The sequence below is a fragment of the Leptopilina boulardi genome, unplaced genomic scaffold (genome assembly GCF_019393585.1).
Source record: "Leptopilina boulardi isolate dan_hultmark-lab unplaced genomic scaffold, ZJU_Lbou_2.1 LbouV2_305, whole genome shotgun sequence".
NCBI classification, from domain to species: Eukaryota; Metazoa; Arthropoda; class Insecta; order Hymenoptera; family Figitidae; genus Leptopilina; species Leptopilina boulardi.
In genome coordinates, this window is record NW_026137869.1 from 822,824 (window position 1) to 842,927 (window position 20,104).

At 29.3% G+C, this 20,104-nt stretch overlaps 1 protein-coding gene across 1 annotated transcript in view; it reads left to right on the plus strand.

Annotated features, from left to right (window-relative positions):
* The window catches only part of LOC127283061 (uncharacterized), a 39,206-nt gene extending 19,313 nt beyond the window's left edge, over positions 1-19,893 (plus strand). The window contains exons 2-4 of the mRNA XM_051307720.1: positions 14,731-15,017; positions 17,735-17,998; positions 18,193-19,893. Coding sequence (XP_051163677.1) covers positions 14,731-15,017; positions 17,735-17,998; positions 18,193-18,633 — 992 coding nt within the window. The 3' untranslated portion in view covers positions 18,634-19,893. The remainder of the gene's footprint in view (positions 1-14,730; positions 15,018-17,734; positions 17,999-18,192) is intronic.
* Positions 19,894-20,104: the final 211 nt, after the last annotated feature.

Here is a 20,104-nt window from a genome sequence, read left to right on the forward strand (position 1 = left end):
TGGTACCAGTTACTATGCTACCGGTTGCCATGAAAACACTTGCTTTGGAAACGATTGGCAAGGAAATAGTTGCTATAGTAACTGTAACTATGGCTACCGTACGAGTTTATCCAGCTTAATTTACCTATTCTCTACCTTACCTTATTCCCGATGAAAACAGCCTCATAGAAACAATTATACTATTTATTTTATATTTAAAAATAGAGAATCATGACGAATATATGAAATATTTTCTTCATTGAGAGAATGTACAATGAAGATAGTAATATATATATATATATGTTTAAATATATTTATCAGTAGGAAAAGTATAATTTTACGATCATTGACCGATGACAAACGTTTATTAATCATTAATATATAGTTGAAGGTCCTGCTTCTTTTTTTCTTTCTCAAAGGACAACATGTAATAAACCATTAAAGTTACTTTACTTCGTATTGTATATCTGTGCCACTGATGCTGCTTTCACGTGCACCGTTGATGTTATTTTTATCATCTCGCGAATAAATGTTAATCATATCTGATGTTGACAGGACGTAATCGTTAAATTGAATCGAAAGATGACAGCAGATAGGTCGTTAATAAATTTCCATGTGGGTGGTTATGGAATGTCACTATTCAACACTACAATTTACAGATATGGAAATTCAAAACAATATGATAAATTTTTTTTGAAAAATTCAGAAGCTTTTTTTTATTTATGTTAATTTTTTTTTTTTTTAATATTTTTTAACTATTGATATACTCGTATCACGCATGAACATCATTTTTCATTTCTTAATATAAAAGTTAATTTATTCCTTTAACAATAAATAATTTATTTTATATTTATTCACAATATCGACTCATCATAAATTGCTTAATCTGCATAATATTATTATATACATTTTTGAAATGAAAGCCCATATAATATTTATACTTGTAACATTTTACTGATTGTTATTGGCTTTTACGAACAATAGTAAATAAAGATGTCTTGAAAATCATGTGTATATTTATTTATTAATAAAAAAAAAGGAAGAGGATGGAAATTTTTTTTTTTTTTTTTTTTTTTTTTGAGTTAAGACTTGTTCCCTTGTTACCTTTCAGCTTAAATTCCGTTTACGCGGTTCTTCAAGCGACTGTCGCTCGTAAAAATGCCATCCTCTTGGAATCGAAGGCGCGACAAACGGCAAATTACAGTTGTGACTGCGCGACACGTTTGAACGACCAGTTTGTGTTTATATCGTATATGCTTAAGAACGGTAATGTGCGAAACGGAAGTCTCCACGTGAAGAAGGCGCAAAAGTCTCTTCCATTTTCTCTTATACAAAACTTTCAAATAAATTATTTCGCCTCATTATCATTTCTTTCAATTCGATGTAACATAATAATAATAATAATAATAATAATAATTTTTTTCAAAGACGTTATGATATCGTAAAATAATTTTCGTACAGGAAATTGTGATAAAAATAAAGAACTTTAATTTTCTTCAAAGAAAAATCTTTTCTATTTTACTAATTATTACTTGAAAAAGGTAATTTTCTTTTTTAATAACCATTTTTCTAATCATTTCCTTATAATTATTTCAATAGAGTATTAACTTTAAATAGCAAACGGTATTTTCGTACCAGAAAATTGGAGAGAAAAAAAAACTAATTATTCGCGAATAGAAAGTATATTAAAAGAAATTTCTTTCACATATGCATATATATATTTCTAATTGAGATCCGTGCCAATTAAAGAGAGATTCAATATTTTTTTTTTATATGACAATTTTCTAATTTAAAGAGATTTTTTTTTTTAAATTCAACTTTAGAAAATATTTTCCAATCAGGAAAAGATCGATTGTATTTTGTTTGACTTTATAACCAATTTCAAATTTTATGCTTTACTGCCACATCATTGTGGTTGGTGTGCGCGCAAAGAAACTGGGTTTTAGTAATAAACGTCTGATAAATTGAGTGTTTCGCATCCACACACACAAACACAAAATGAAAAAAAAAAAAAATTCACCATCACATGAACCAGTGGACAGAAATAATTAATACCTCCAAGAGAAAACGACGTCTTGATACATTTGGAATAGGATCCTAAATCGTTGGCCCACTAAAAATAAAAAAAAAAAATACCCTCTCTGTATTAAGTTGCAAAAATGTTCATCTAGCAGAGGGAAAGAGAGATGGCGAAACATTGAAATAACGAATATGGAAAGTCAAAGTGATAGAGATAGGAGAAATTCACAAAAGGTGCGAGACATGCAAATTAGACCACATGGGGTAACCCAACGAAATGTAAAATATGTACTGAAATCGCGCGCGCAGAATTAGGTGCGTATATGCAATAAACGTAAGTGCCAACCACAAAATTGAATGCGCACATTTAATAAAATTTAATGTACACACAAACAATGATTCTGTTATTTAAAACTACAAATTACTTTTTGACGGAAAATTTATTTACATTTTTTTTTACTACAGAGAAATTTAATTAAAGAAAACAAAAAGTTTTCTTTACCACTTTTTGTATTTGAAACTATATCACAGTAGTAGTAGTAGTTCCAATTTTTAGTGGTATCAAATGATGGTTCTTCCAAATTTAAGTGGTACCAAAAGATAGTTCTTCCAAATTTGAGTGGTACCAAATGATGGTTCTTTTAAATTTGAGTGGTACCAAATTATGGTTCTTCCTAATAATAGTAGTTCCCATTTTGAGTGGTACCAAATAATGGTTATTCCAAATACCAGTAGTGCCAATTATTATTGTACCAATTGTAAGTGGTTCCAAATAATGGTAGTTCCAATTTTTAGTGATATCTAATGATGGTTCTTCCAAATTTGAGTGGTACCAAATGATGGTTCTTCCTAATTATAGTAGTTCCCATTTTGAGTGGTACCAAATAATGGTTATTCCAAATACCAGTAGTGCTAATTATTATTGTACCAATTGTAAGTGGTTCCAAATAATGGTAGTTCCAATTTTTAGTGATATCTAATGATGGTTCTACAAATTTGAGTGGTACCAAATGATGGTTGTTCCAAATTTGAGTGGTACCAAATGATGGTTGTTCCAAATTTGAGTGGTACCAAATGATGGTTGTTCCAAATTTGAGTGGTACCAAATGATGGTTCTTCCTAATAATAGTAGTTCCAATTTTGAGTGGTACCAAATAATGGTTATTCCAAATACCAGTAGTGCCAATTATTATTGTACCAATTGTAAGTGGTTCCAAATAATGGTAGTTCCTATCGTTGGAGGTACCAAATAATGGTGGTTCCAAATAATGGTTAGACCAATTCTGAGTGGTACCAAATAATGCAAGTTCCAAATAATGGTATTTCCAATTGTGAGTGGTACCAAATAATGCTAGTTCCAACTAATGGTTGGTCCAATTGTGAGAGGTACCAAATGAAGATATTCCCAAATAATGGTAGTTCCCATCGTTGGTGGTACCAAATAATGGTGGTTCCAAATAATGGTTGTTCCAATTTTTAGTGGTACCAAATGATAGTTATTCCAAATAGTAGTAGTTCCAATTTTTAGTGGTTCCAAATGATGGTTCTTCCAAATTGGAGTGGTACCAAATGATGGTTACTCCAAATAGTAGTAGTTCCAATTTTTAGTGGTACCAAATAATGGTTGGACCAATTGTGAGTGGTTCCAAATAATGCTAGTTCCAAATAATGCTAGTTCCAAATAATGGTTGGACCAATTGTGAGTGGTACCAAATAATGGTTCTTCCAAATAATAATCGTTCCAACTTTGAGTGGTACCAAATGATGGTTGTACGAAATAGTAGCTCCAATTTTTATTCGTACCATATGATGGTAGTTTCAAAAAACATTTGTTCAAAAATAATGGTACCTTTTGTTTTTACTAATACCAAATACCATTAGTTCCAATAATAAATGGAATCATGCCTTTATCGTACGATAACATCAGAAATGACATCAGTGATCCATATCCTCAAAACACCGTATTGTAATTGCGTGAGAAAAGTTTATTTGATTATGGTTATATGCGGTTACAGCACGATGTTTATGTATGCCTGCAAGACAATTGGACAGCAAAAGAAGTAGAGGCCAGGGTTCATGCAGGTAGCGCGAAAAAAAGAAGTAACAAGTAGAAAATGACGATGAAGAAGAAGAGAACGATGATGGTGATGGAGGCGAATACGGACCAAAAAAGAAATAAAGAAAGAAGAAAAAGAAGAAGAAGAAAAAGAAAAAAAAAGTGGCATCGCCAGCGGTATGGAGACGATGGGTTAACGTGCACCGGGTATAACCAAGCAACCTAAAACCCTCCTCGACCAAACAGTTTATGGGTGACGTTCCCATGTGCAGGAATATATCCATGTGCGCGTGACTGGCGTGTATACGCGCGGTATGGAAAGCACACTATATATCCGATCCGCTAAGTCCAACGCGCCAGACAAAATGCAAATGTGCGCGAGCGCACCCGCTAATCTGTCTGGCGCATCCGTGACGTCACATTCCAATGGCGGAGTAATAGCTTTGTCTATTTTTTTTCCATATATTCATGTTTCGTTTGTATTAAACAAATTGGTTTATTTGCTATAAAAAATAATGGTAGTTCCAATTTTTAGTAGTACCAAATGATGGTTATTCCAAATAGTAGTAGTTTTAGTTTTTAGTTGTACCAAATAATGGTTGGACCAATTCTGAGTGGTACCAAATAATGCTAATTCCAACTAATGGTTGGTCCAATTGTGAAAGGTACCAAATGAAGATATTCCCAAATAATGGTAGTTCCCATCGTTGGTGGTACCAAATAATGGTGGTTCCAAATAATGGTTGTTCCAATTTTTAGTAGTACCAAATGATGGTTATTCCAAATAGTAGTAGGTTTAGTTTTTAGTTGTACCAAATAATGGTTGGACCAATTCTGAGTGGTACCAAATAATGCTTATTCCAACTAATGGTTGGTCCAATTGTGAAAGGTACCAAATGAAGATATTCCCAAATAATGGTAGTTCCCATCGTTGGTGGTACCAAATAATGGTGGTTCCAAATAATGGTTGTTCCAATTTTTTAGTGGTACCAAATGATGGTTATTCCAAATAGTAGTAGTTCCAATTTTTAGTGGTTCCAAATGATGGTTCTTCCAAATTGGAGTGGTACCAAATGATGGTTATTCCAAATAGTAGTAGTTCCAATTTTTAGTGGTTCCAAATGATGGTTCTTCCAAATTGGAGTGGTACCAAATGATGGTTATTCCAAATAGTAGTAGTTCCAATTTTTAGTGGTACCAAATAATGGTTGGTCCAATTGTGAAAGGTACCAAATGAAGATATTCCCAAATAATGGTAGTTCCCATCGTTGGTGGTACAAAATAATGGTGGTTCCAATTTTTAGTAGTACCAAATGATGGTTATTCCAAATAGTAGTAGTTTTAGTTTTTAGTTGTACCAAATAATGGTTGGACCAATTGTGAGTGGTACCAAATAATGCTAATTCCAACTAATGATTGTTCCAATTGTGAGCGGTACCAAATGAAGATATTCCCAAATAATGGTACTTCCCATCGTTGAAGGTACCAAATAATGGTGGTTGCAAATAATGGTAGTTCCGCAATTTTTAGTGGTACCAAATTAATCAGTTTCAGATGACTTACTTAAATCTTACATATGATTATCCAATTCAATTGTCATTTGTTTGATTATATTTCTTCATTATCTAATTCAAAATTGCAATTTAAAGAGAAAATAATTGAAGAAAAATAAAATCCATTGTTTAAGGATCTGATTGTTACAGTTGGAAATGAAATTAAAAGAGACAGAACAGGAACTGGTTCCGGTAGGTGAAAACTTCTACGCCTCTGCAGAGAGTCTGTTTTACAGGCCCTTGGGTACAACCGTATTAACCAGCCAACTCTCTTTTGCTATGAGTCGAGATTGTTGGGGTTACACCAAGTGGGTGCAGGAGGACGACTTCTCAGCGCTTCTTTATACCTTATAACACTATATAGCTCTGAAATGCGTATCCCACGTGTTCGCCACACGTAAGACACGTATATATATATATATATTTAATACATAAGTTCAAAGAAGGAGTGGAAGAAGGAGAATAAGGTGGATATCATCCCACATACCATGCTGAACAAAGCGTGTAGTCGTATGCCGACTGAAATAAGAACACGCGTCTTCGAGTTTGCGAGGTATAATTAAAAAGAACTTGAAAACAACAGGGTGCGCAAGGGAAAGAATATCTCTTCCATTTTATTTTTTAAAAATTTTTGGTGCTCTGCAATTTTCGCCGTCTAATCAATTTACATGAACTAATTTTTCAGTGATTGAATAAAAAAAAGTAACAGCAATTAGAAGAATCATCTACAATACTATAATCATTAATCATAGTATTAAATTGATAAATTGAACTTGGAACTACCAATCAGTGGAACCATTTTTCCTAAACTAGTATAAAATTTTTTTCTTTCATCTCCTTAAGATGACTTTTATGGTTGTTTCACGAGAAGACAGTGATTCAAAAATTCATTTACTCCCAAAATGTAAGAGTGAAAAAAGGTTTAGTTTCTCCTTTGGTTATCTGTGTGTGTGTGCTTTCTCAGAGAGTCTTTTGCTCTGATGTCCAAAGAGAGAGAGAGAGAGAGAGAGATTCTAGAGGCTAATCACCACGCAATCACCGCTCCCGGTGAGGTCGACGCCAACCAGTTCCCAGAAAGTACCGCGCGCCGCCCCTGGGGGCATCGGCCACGTTGCAAAACCAACAATCTTCATCTTCCAATTCGCGGAGGGCAAAAAAAATGTGTGAGGGAATACTTCGTCCTCGGACTTCTTCTATATACTCGATATCGAACGATCCTTCTCACTGGCACCCAAAGAATCCACAAGAATCGCGCGACTAAAAAGGACTCCCGTCTTTAAAAAATAAAAAAAGAAGGTAGCATCGAAGGTCGATGATCCATTTAGTCAATTTTCGATTTTAGAGACATTGAGAGGGAACATAGTAGTTTTGAACCAGTTCCAATTAATGGTGGTCGTAAACGTTGATAATTACAACCAATATTAGCTATACACATTGATAGCTTCAATTAGTTATGGTTTTAAATGTTGACAGCTTCAATTAACGGTAGTTATTAAAGTTGTCCAATTCAATTACTAACAGATTTAAATATTATACTCTTCAATTAATGGTTGTTGTAAACGTTGACAGCTTCAAATTGAAATATTGACAGCTTTAAATTAATGGTAATTGTAAACGCTAACAACTTCAATTAGTATTTTCGGTAAACATTGAGAGTTTCAATTAATGAATAAATGGTAGTTTTAAGCTATGACAGTTGCAATTAATGGTAATTGTAAACGTTGTTAGCTACAATTAATGGTAGTTTTAAACGTTGACAGATTAAATTAATAATAATTATGAATTTTGCCAGCTTTAAACATTGGTAGCTTTAAACGTTGACAACATCAATTAATGGTAGTTTTAAACGTTTACAGCTTCAATTAATGGTAGTTTTGAACGTTGGTAGCTTTTAATGTTAATTTCTTCAAATAATGGAAGTTTAAACGTTGGTAGCTTCAATGAATGGTATTTTTAAACGTTGACAGCTTCAATTAATAATAGTTTTAAACGTTGATAACTTCAATTAATAATAATTTCGAACATTGGTAGCTTTGAACGTTAATATCTTCAAATAATGGAAGATTAAACGTTGGTAGCTTCAATTAATATTAATTTTAAATTTTGGCAGCTTTAAACGTTGGTAGCTTCAATTAATGGTAGTTTTAAAGGTTGACAGCTTCAATTATCAAATATATTTAAATTTTGCCAGCTTTAAACATTGGTAGCTTTAACTAATGGTAGTTTTAAACGTTGACAACTTCAATTAATGGTAGTTTTGAACGTTGGTAGCTTTTAACGTTAATTTCTTCAAATAATGGAAGTTTAAACGTTGGTAGCTTCAATGAATGGTATTTTTAAACGTTGACAGCTTCAATTAATAGTAGTTTTAAACGTTGATAACTTCAATTAATAATAATTTCGAACATTGGTAGCTTTGAACGTTAATATCTTCAAATAATGGAAGATTAAACGTTGGTAGCTTCAATTAATGGTAGTTTTAAACGTTGACAGCTTCAATTAATAATAATTTTAAATTTTGGCAGCTTTAAAATTTGGTAGCTTCAATTAATGTTAGTTTTAAAAATTGACAGCTTCAATTAAAAAAAATATATAAATTTTGACAGCTTTAAACGTTAGTAGCTTCAAATAATGAAAGTTTAAACGTTGGTAGTTTCAATTAATTGTAGTTTTAAACTGTTTATAGCTTCAATTAGTGATGGTTTTAAACGTTGATAACTTCAATTAATCGTATTTTTAAACATTGGTGGCTTTGAAAGTTAATATTTGCAACTAACGAAAGCTTAAACGTTGGTAGCTTCAATTAATGGTAGTTTAAAACGTTGGTAGCTTCAATTAGTGGTAGTTTTAAACGTTGTCACTTCCAATTAATGGCAGTTCTGAACGTTAACAGCTTCAATTAATGATTTAAAAAAATAACTGTAACAATTCAAGTAAATATTTTTATTTATCATTCATCAAAAAAACAAAATCATCGATATTAGATTTTGATAATAAAAAAAAGAATAATGATTATGATGATTGTGTCAATGAAGATACTTTGCTATTCGCCTTGACCTTGAATTAAATGGAGTATAATTATTACAAAATGAGAACGATGATTTAGCGCCATTCGTATATTTCATTGACGTTAAATCACGATTCGATTAACTTTTGAGTCCAGGCGAGAGCTTATCAAGTATCTTTACGCCTCTTCTTCATTTTCTATACTTCCTCTCATCCATCGTTTGCGTTGTATTTTTTAACAGGTTACCGACTACCTACGTGGGTGGTTCGAGTACCTTTCTCGCACATTAAAATCGCGTGCTACACGAGTCTTCCAATTTCTATATACTCGCACGTTATTCTTTTATTATACATATTCAACGTCCAAAAATCTTGGTTGATCACTCATTCGCAAAATTTCCAAACCAAATAACTATTATTATTATTTCACACTAAATTATCAATATTATTTCTTATTAAATTATAAATAATATTTTCATAAAAAAATATATTCGTTTAATGTTTTTTTTCAGTTTGTTATACATTTCTCATATGTAAACATAATAGCTTCGAGCAAATTTGCAGTAAATAATAATTACTTCAAATAATGATAGTTTTCAATACAAAAAAAAAAAATTTATATAAAATAATATTAATATAGTATTAAATGGTAATTTTCGTTGAAGATAGTATCAAATGGTGTTAGCTTCAAATAAATGGTATTTTTTTGCGATTGAAGATACTATCAAACAGCTTCAATTACATATATAGAGCTAACTTTCATTATCAAATTACAATGATTTGGATAAAATGAAATGTAGAGGAAATTATAATAACGAATCTGACAGTTTTTGAATTATGAAAATTAATTTCCTATTATATATCAACTATATAATATGTTATCAACCATTTATAAATAATATCAACCACCCATGTTGCATATATATGCAACGACTTTTAAATAAATTATCTTTTGATTCTAGCTTTTATAACCATGAATCACATAAATGGTACTTACTCAAAAAAAAAAAAAAAAAAAATTGCAAAATATTTCTCAACACACAAGTGCTCGCTTTTGTCTTCTTCACAAATCTTGAATGTGAAGAAATAAATGAAGTCTAATTAGTATTAAACTTAAAAATTATATTCCAGATTTATATATATATATATATATATATATAAATGCTCTCAAGATCTATGATATACACGTTCTAATGCTCGCAAACATAAATGTAATAAAGTGTTACACGTACATTTAGTGTAATTTATAACACCGGTTATAAATAAAATTTACTCTCTTAGACTCGACACTTTCACTCTTTGGTCGAATTAATAGGGCACATATATATATATAAGTGAGTCTCAACAAAATGCGCGTGCGAAATTTCAAACACATTCGACTACATGGTTTAACGATTTCAAAGTGTTAAAAAGACATGGGATCATAAATTTTCAACGGGCAATTTGACATTTTACATTCTACGCTTGATCTTAATATGACAAAAATGTAGTTATTTTAATTTATTGTTGCAAAAAAGGCATTATCAATTTGTCAATTTTTTTTTTGCTTATAATATTTATTTGATATTCACAATTTTTCATTATTATTCTCATAAATAATTGTTTAGCTTATTTCAAAATAGACAATGTTTAAATTAACGTTAACTGAAGCTAACAACGTTTAAAACTACCACTAACTGAAGCTATCCATGTTTGTAACTACCATTAACTAAAACAGTCAACGTTTAAAATTACCATTAATTGTATTTCTTAAAGTTTGTAACTATACCATCACTGAGATATTATCGATTTGCTACAAATTATATTGAAGCTATAAACGTTTAAAAGTACCATTAAGTGAAGTTACCAACATTTAAATTTCCATTAATTGAAGATATTAACGTTCAAAGTTACCAATGTTGAAATTTATTATTAATTGCAGTTATTAACGTTCAAAACTACTAATAATTGAAGCTGTCAACGTTTCAATCTATCATTATTCGAAGCTACCAACGTTTAAATTTCCATTTTTTGAAAATATTAACTTTCAAAGCTACCAACGTTTAAAATTATTATTAATTAAAGTTATCAACGTTCAAACCTACCATTAATTGAAGCTGTTAACATTTAAAACTACTATTAATTGAAGCTACCAACATTTAATTATAATTATTTGAAGATATTAGCGTTCAAAGCTATCAATGTTTAAAATTATTATTAAATGAAGTTATCCACGTTCAAAACTACCATTAATTGAAGCTGTCAACGTTTAAAACTTCTATTAATTAGAACTACCAAAGTATTAACTGACATTAATTAAAGATATTTACGTAGAAAGCTACCAATGTTTAAAACTATTATTAATTGAAATTATCAACGTTTAAAACTACCATTAATTGAAGTTATTAACGTTTAAAATTACCAATAATTAAAGCAGTCAACGTTTAATTACCACTATTTGAAGATATTAACGTTCAAAGCTACCAATGTTTAAAACTATTATTAATTGAAGTTATCAACGTTTAAAACTACCATTAATTGAAGCTGTTAACGTTTAAAACTACCAAAAATTAAAGCTGTCAACGTTTAATTACCATTATTTGAAGATATTAACGTTCAAAGCTACCAGTGTTCAAAACTACTAATAATTGAAGTTAACAACGTTTAAACTATCATTACTTGAAGCTACCAACGTTTATTCTTCCATTATTTAAAGATATTAACTTACAAACCCACCAACTTTTGAAATTATTATTAATTGAAGTTATCATTGTTCAAAACTACCATTAATTGAAGCTGTTATCATTTAAAACTACTATTAATTAGAACTACCAAAGTATAAACTGAGTTTAATTAAAGATAATAACGATAAAAGCTACCAATGTTTAAAACTATTATTAATTGAAGTTATCAACGTTTCAAACTACCATTAATTGAAGCTGTTAACGTTTAAAACTACCAATAATTAAAGATGTCAACGTTAAATTACCACAATTTGAAGATATTAACGTTCAAAGCCATCAATGTTTAAAACTATTATTAATTGAAGTTATAGACGTTTAAACTACCATTAATTGAAGCTGTTAACGTTTAAAACTACCAATAATTAAAGCTGTCAACGTCATTCTATTTGAAGATATTAACGTTCAAAGCTACCAGTGTTTAAAATTACTATTAATTGAAGTTATCAATGTTTAAAACTACCATTATTTGAAGCTACCAACGTTTAATCTTCCATTATTTGAAGATATTAACGTTCAAAGCTACCAATGTTCGAAATTATTATTAATTGAAGTTATCAACGTTTTAAACTACTATTAATTGAAGCTGACAACGTTTAAAAATACCATTCACTGAAGCTACCAACGTTTAAACTTCCATTATTTGAAGAAATTACCGTTCGAAGCTACCAACGTTCAAAACTACCATTAATTGAAGCTGTAAACGTTTAAATCTACAATTAATTGTAGCTACCAACGTTTAAACTTCCATTACTTGAAGATATTAACGTTCAAAGCTAGCAATGTGTAAAATTATCAGCGTTTAAAACAACCATTAATTGAAGCTACCAACGTTTAAGCTTTCGTTAGTTGCAAATATTAACTTTCAGAGCTATCAATGTTTAAAAATACAATTTATTGAAGTTATCAACGTTTAAAAACATCACTAATTGAAGCTATAAACAGTTTAAAGAGCTATTAACTGTCACTTTGAATGTTTATAACAAAAATTAATTGAAGCTATCAACGGTTAAACAATAATTGAAGCTATCATTGTTGAATGTAATCAATAATTATAATCAATTACAATTAATTTGTTTTTATTTTGTAATAAAAGGTCAATGATCTTAAAATGTAATCTAAAGACATTTACGATGCAAAAACATTGATGCGAGGACGTGGGTTTTTTTTTTCACAACGAAAAGTAAGATGTAACGAAAAGTCAAGAGATAAAGTAAAAGAAAGATATACATTAAACACGTGTTGTAAAGTGTAGGTTTTATGTAACAAATAAGAAGCATGTTATTGGGTCATTTAGTATAACTGAAACGGGTGCCGCTTTTATGCCAGCAAAACACACGTATGTACATATACACATATAGGGAATATAAGTATATACGAGAGAAGAACCCTTTCCAGTGTATATATATATATATACAAGTCTTCCGACTTTCACATCGAAACCAATGGACCCTATATACGCAGGTTTATATACACAGGTATATTTACTAACACGCGGTTTTTTTGCACCTACGCGTCAATTTAACACAGCGTCCAATCGTTGTCGCCCCCGCAGACGGAAATGGGTTGCAAATCGGAGAATCAGGATTTATTACGCAATTATATCTTCCTTACTTACACGACTTCCTCCGCGCTAATATCCACCAAAGTTTATAATCTCATGTTTCTTTATTACCCAAAAAAAAGAAAAAAAATGGATAAATTACACTTTTCTCTAATTTTATTCGAATGATACATCAAAGATATTTCTCAGCAATGAGGAAAATTTTGTTGTGATGGACCAAATAAGACTCATCACTGGTTTAAATTCGTTTCGTATTTGTTTTTACTTCGAATCATTTTGTCTTGAAAATAGAAATTTGCGTAATCGCTCTTGAAATGGAGTTTCAAATGAAGTGAGAAAACGATGATTAGTTAAATTCTTGCCATTTTTGGGAAAAGAAGCTTTGGTGAAAGATTTTCATATAAAAATTTTTATAAATTATTTACAGACAGAGAAAAAGGGTGGAAAAAAAATAGTTTCTTAAGGGCAACTAAAATTTTTTACTGCGTCAATAAAATTTGTCTTACCCCAAAAAACAAAAATTACTAATTGTTAACTAATTGGTTTTCACTTTAGATATTTTGTTATATATTTATAGTATAAATAAATGTCAGCAATTGAAAAATATGTACTTCATAAATTTTCTTTATCTTGTCTAGTAAGGTGGAAAGCTCCACATGTGGTAATTAACGTTCGTTAATTGCCGGTACGTGCAGATAAGTATATTCAATATATATATATATATATATATATATATAGTGGTGGTAGGTGCGTGGATGTGTGTTATACGATTCGCTATACCACTATATTGCGCGCGCGATTCATGCAATTTAATTCAGACATCAGTTACGCACGATTGAGTCTCTCAAAGAGTCTTTGGTATTGAATATGACAGCCACTCGTCGGTTCATTTCAAAGCCCAATAAATCTTTTTTAATACACGATTTGTGATGAAAATTAGCTTCAAATTAAATTAATAATTAATTAAATTAAATAATTAAATAAATTAAATAATTAATGATTATTAATTAATATCTTTATTTCCCAAGTTGTATGTAATATTACAGCTTACCTTAGTTTATTCAAATAACATCATAAACATAAAATTATATTATAAGTTATTTAGCTCATTGGTTAGAACTCTCGACTCGTATGCATTGGGTTCGGGGTTCGATTCTCAGCTGGGGTGCATTTTTTCGTAAAAATTATTTTCTATTAATATTACTGTAATAGTACAGTAATATTACTGTAATAGTACAGTAATATTACAGTAACATTCTTGTAATATTACTTGAGTATTACAGTAACATTATTCTAATATTACCTTAAAATTAGTATTACAGTAATATTACTCGGTAATGTTACTACAATATTACAGTAATATTACTAGGTAATGTTACTACAATATTACAGTAATATTACCTGGTAGCATTACTGTAAAATTAATGTAATATAAAAATGTTAAGTATAACAAACTAGCTTCAATGATAAATGAAAAATAATACGAAAATATTAATATAATATTACTAATATAACAATTAATATACAATATTACTAATTAATATTACTAATATTAATATTAGTTATCAATTTCTATTAACAGTATAAAATATTATTTGGAACTGTTAATAGCTAAAGTACCAGCTAATAATTGCCATACTATTTTCTTTTTGATAATTTTCTTTATCAATAATTAAAGCTACAAACGTCAATGAAAATAGTTTTCAACTATCATTAAAGCTATTTTATTCAATTTAATTTTTTTTGTTGTAATTTATACATGTAAAAGAATAGAAAAAAAATTGATTGCCAGTGAAGCTAAGTGAAGTTTTTTTTTTCTTCTTTTAATTTCAGATTCGCTGATACATACTGCAACAATTACAAGTTTAGCATTTTTCTTGAGTTCTGGTTTAACTTCCGTGACTGCTGCTCCCTCATACAGTCATCGAAGTATTATATCTGAAGCTATCGATATGGAACCTTGGGTACAACCCTGTGGAACACCAGTCGCTGCACCCTTAAGGAAAATACCTCAACGACACAGTGTTCATCGTGCATTAAAAAGGGTACGAACACAATTAAGGGTCGCACAAGAACATCTACGAAAGGACATCAAGGATATTCACGAAATTTATTCAAAAGTAATTTTTATTTATTAATTTTAATCCAATATATTTCTTCAATAAAAAAAAATAGCGAAATATATTTATAAAAAAATAAATTGAATTAAATTATTATTAATAAATAGTATTTATTTTTTAAATATATTCTAATGAGATACATAATGTGAATATTTAGTGTCATATGACAATTTTCATAATTTCTGTTTGAATATATATTTTGTTTAATGTAAACTCAATCATTTGAAGTGCTTTTGAAGCGCGATGATGATATAATTAGTGAAAGATGTCAACGTCATTGTGCAAATTGTTTCGAATTCACTGTGAGAATAATTCGCAAAAGTTCTTATTGAATATCAGGTGTCTACATAAATAAGAGATAAGAGAGAGAGGCTGAGTTTACGTAATATTTTGCACCAGCTTAACATCATAGCTTTTGTAACTAGATGACAGTTATTATTGTTTTGTCTAAAGTGTACACTTCAGAGGCGACATTAAGAGGCGTCAGCACAGCCTTCCCTGTGGTCCAGCCATTATCTTTTATTCTTTTATTTTTTTTTTCCCTTCTTTTTCTTCTTCACTCTTCATTTTTAATGTTCATCATTTCATAACAAGGTGTTTTCTCACGACAATGTGTCTCTCATCTTGATTCAATAAGTTGGTGCGAATAAATTAATGTAAAATTTTGTTTTACTATTTATACTATAACCTTCAAGATTATTTTACTACCTTATATTTAGTTTTAGCAAATTTTAAGAATATTTTACAACCTTACGAAGTATTCTACAACCTTATAGTTTGTTTCACAATCTTAAAAAATACTTTACAGCCTTTAAGTTTATTCTATAACCTTAAAAATTACTCTACAACCTTCTATTTAGTTTAGAAATCTTTAAGAATACTTTACAACCTTACGAAGTATTCTACAACCTTCTTTTTAGTTTAGCAACCTTTAAGAATACTTTACAACCTTTAAGTTTATTCTATAAGATTTATGATTATGCGACAACCTTCTATTCAGTTTAGCAACCTTTAAGAATACTTTACAACCTTTTGAAGTATTCTACAACCTTACGAAGTATTCTACAACCTTATAGTTTGTTTCACAACCTTAAAAAATACTTTATAACCTTGAAATTTATTCTATATCCTTCAAGATTATTCTACAACGTTCTATTTAGTTTTAGCAATCTTTAAGAATACTTTACAACCTTTCGAAGTATTCTACAACCTTAGGAAGTATTCTACAATCTTACAAAGTATTGTACAACCATAGGAAGTATTCTACAACCTTATGAAGTGTTCCACAACCTTTGGAAGTATTTTACAACCTTACAAAGTATTGTACAACCTTAGGAAGTATTCTACAACCTTACAAAGTATTGTACAACCTTAGGAAGTATTTTACAACATTACAAAGTATTGTACAACCTTAGGAAGTATTCTACAACCTTACAAAGTATTCTAAAACCGTTAGAAGTATTGTACAACCTTAGAAAGTATTGTGCAACCTTAGGAAGTTTCCTACAATCTTACAAAGTATTCTACATCCTTTAGAAATATTCTACAACCTTTAGAAGTATTTTACAAACTTATGAAGTGTTCCACAACCTTTAGATGTATTTTACAACCTTCTATTTAGTTTTGGAACCTTAAAAAATTCTTTACAACCTTTCGAAGTATTCTACAACCTTACAAAGTATTGTAGAACCTTAGGAAGTATTGTACAACTTTAGGAAGTATTGTGCAACCTTAGGAAGTATTATGCAACCTTACAATGTATTCTACAGCCTTTAGAAATATTCTACAACCTTTAGAAGTATTTTACAACCTTAGAAAGTATTGTACAACCTTAGGAAGTATTCTACAACCTTACAAAGTATTCTAAAACCTTTAGAAGTATTGTACAACCTTAGGAAGTATTGTGCAACCTTAGGAAGTATTCTACAACCTTTAGAAATATTCTACAACTTTTAGTAGTATTTTACAACCTTATGAAGTGTTCCACAACCTTTAGATGTATTTTACAACCTTCTATTTAGTTTAGGAACCTTAAAAAATTCTTTATAACCTTTCGAAGTATTCTACAACCTTACAAAGTATTGTAGAACCTTAGGAAGTATTGTACAACCTTAGGAAGTATTGTGCAACCTTAGGAAGTATTCTGCAACCTTACAATGTATTCTACAGCCTTTAGAAATATTCTACAACCTTTAGAAGTATTTTACAACCTTAGGAAGTATTCTACAACCTTATGAAGTGTTCCACAACCTTTAGAAGTATTTTACAATCTTCTATTTAGTTTAGCAACCTTAAAAAATTCTTTGCAATCTTCAGGTTTATTCTATAACCTTTAAGATTATTTTTACTCCAATATCTTCTATTCTCTGAAATAAAAATTTCGCGATTCCGTGTCCTTTCACATATCAGCCAAAGAACATGTGACTTAAAATAACTTGAGAGAATGAATAATGCTACCAATCAGCAAAAAAAAAAATATTAACATTTATATATACATATATGTATATCTGTGGGAGCGAAAAATCTCTTAAGTTAATTACGTCACATATTCTTGGAAATGAAATGAAGATGAGACAGATGTTTAGAGTAGTGTTCGCTGCGTTAGCTTATGCTTGATAGAAAAAAAAGGTGTTGAAGTAATGCGCAATGAGATATTGGATCATGTCATCATACTTCAAACAATATAAATCCTATATATGGACTTTCTCATTTTCTAGGTGTACAAAGTGCTGAAGGAGCAACAATACCGAATGTCCTGGTTACCCGAGAAACAACTCGATTGGTATCATCGTGAATTATGGTGTTTGGAAAAAAGTAAAAAAGCAGAAAAAGCACTTCCACGTTTACACGATGCCCTACAAAGGTTCGCCATTACATTTTATCATTTGAGAGCATTTCGTCTCAAATCAAATATTAATGCCGAGCTCACAATGAGCAGGAGGAATGAGATTATTGATGGAATGTACAACGAAGTGCGAAGGGTAAGATTCTCTCTTATCTTCTCATCAATTTTAATTCAATTTCAATTCTAAATTTTTTTTTAAATTAAATTATTAAATTACATTAATTAAATTTAATTACATATCTTTTCATTGAATTGAATTTTTATTTTTTTTTTCATGAAAATTTTGAAAATAATTTTTTTTAATTTGTTTTTGTTTTTAATTATTTACAGACGTTGTGCGAAGTGGAAACGGCAATTTTCAATTTAGGATTACAATTGCCAACAACTCATAAGGCAAATATTGTGACGGAAAGTTCAAATTGGGCCGAGGAGGGTGATTTGACATTAATGTTAATTCAAGACTCGGGTGTATTGCGACTCTATAGAGATTTTCTCAACGATTGGACAAGAGCATTTCGTAATGCAACTGCAATTGGACCCGGTACATGTGATCCAAATATGATTAAGCCCCTCATTTATAAATCGAAAAAGACAAAAAAAGAATTTCAACAACATAAAAAAAAACCGAAAAATCCATTAAAAAAACAAAATAATGGACAAATTAAAAAAAATTTGTCTTTTAATAATAGAAATCGACAATTTTTACAAAATATGCGATGGGGATTGAGAAGAAGATTAGGTAGCAATAAACCAAGGACGACTGACAATTGAAAAAAAAAAAATTTTAATTTTTCTCCGAAGTACCTTTTTTTTTATATATAAAATTACTCTTCTTTTTTGTACTTAATTTTTTTTTTCTACTTAAAATGAAATTATAAAGTACTTTTAAAATTAAGATATTTTTTTGTGGATGTTGGGACATATTTTTTTTGTCCTTGGTAATTGCAATTATATAGGTAAAACAGTATTACAAGATCTTGAGTTCTGAACGATTAAACAGTATTATATGTATGTTGTTTAAAATACGAAACTTTTTTTTTTTTTTTATTTTATTTCTGATAAACGTGAAAATGGCGCAAATGATTTTAGAAAATACAATTATTATTTAGATTTGAATTGTAAACAAATTTCCAGGTCACAAAATTTAAAAAACTATTTTTTTGTAATACAGTCAAACCTTGGTTAAAGGACCCACTGAATTTTATGGAAGTTATTAAGTAAAAATTATTTCAAAAAAATTTCGTGAAAAATATATTGCAAAATAATACAAAATTTTGCAATTCTCGGAGAATTTTATGTTTGCAATATTCTTAACGAGGGATTAGTGTATAAAAAACAATTAAAGAAGAATTACATGATTTTATAATAAAAAATTAAAATTTCGTATTCAAATTAAATTTAGCTATTAATTAGAAAAAGTCAATACAGTGAAACCTGTTCAAGTGAGATTTTTTTTTATTTAATCCCACTTAAAGAGGTATTTCACTATAAATAAAAATATTTCCATATAAATATTCTTGTAATTGAGATTTCGTTTACTGTCCCATTTAGCCAGGTTTGACTGTATACATATTCAAATTTATCATATATAGTACAAGACTGTATTATGTAAAGATAATTATTATGTATCGCGAAAATTTTTGTATTATATATATACAATTCAAAATTGTATTATAATTTTCTGTATTATTGTATTTACTTTATTTTTAAGGCACCGACTCTCGTGTAATTTATTTATTTGTAACTTCATCGCACATTTAGTGTCGAAGGCTTGAAGTTGAAAGCTGTGATATGATTCTCGTATGTGGACACTACAAAGTTCCTACGTTTTCTTTTTTTTCTTAGCTATTGTACAGAAAGATTTTAATAAGTTTTATATATATTTTTAAAAAAAATTGTATACTTTACAAATAGAGGCATATTAGGTATACCAATATACGTAAGTTCAGTATTTTTCTTTCAGCATTTTTACTATAATTAAAAATTCGACTTTTTGTGATATAAACGTTTCCAAAAAAAAAAACTACTATAATTTTCCGATCGTATTTTTATAAATAATTAATAAATTATTATTCTAAAAATTAGAAAATCAAAATTATTATTTAAATTGTTAAAAAAAAGTTTACTAATTTAAATAGTTACTTTGGAAATGTAAATGTTTTTATTAAAAAACTATTTTTTTAAAATAATTATTATATATGAAAATTTAAAAAATTGCGAAATTGTTTATAAAAAATAATCA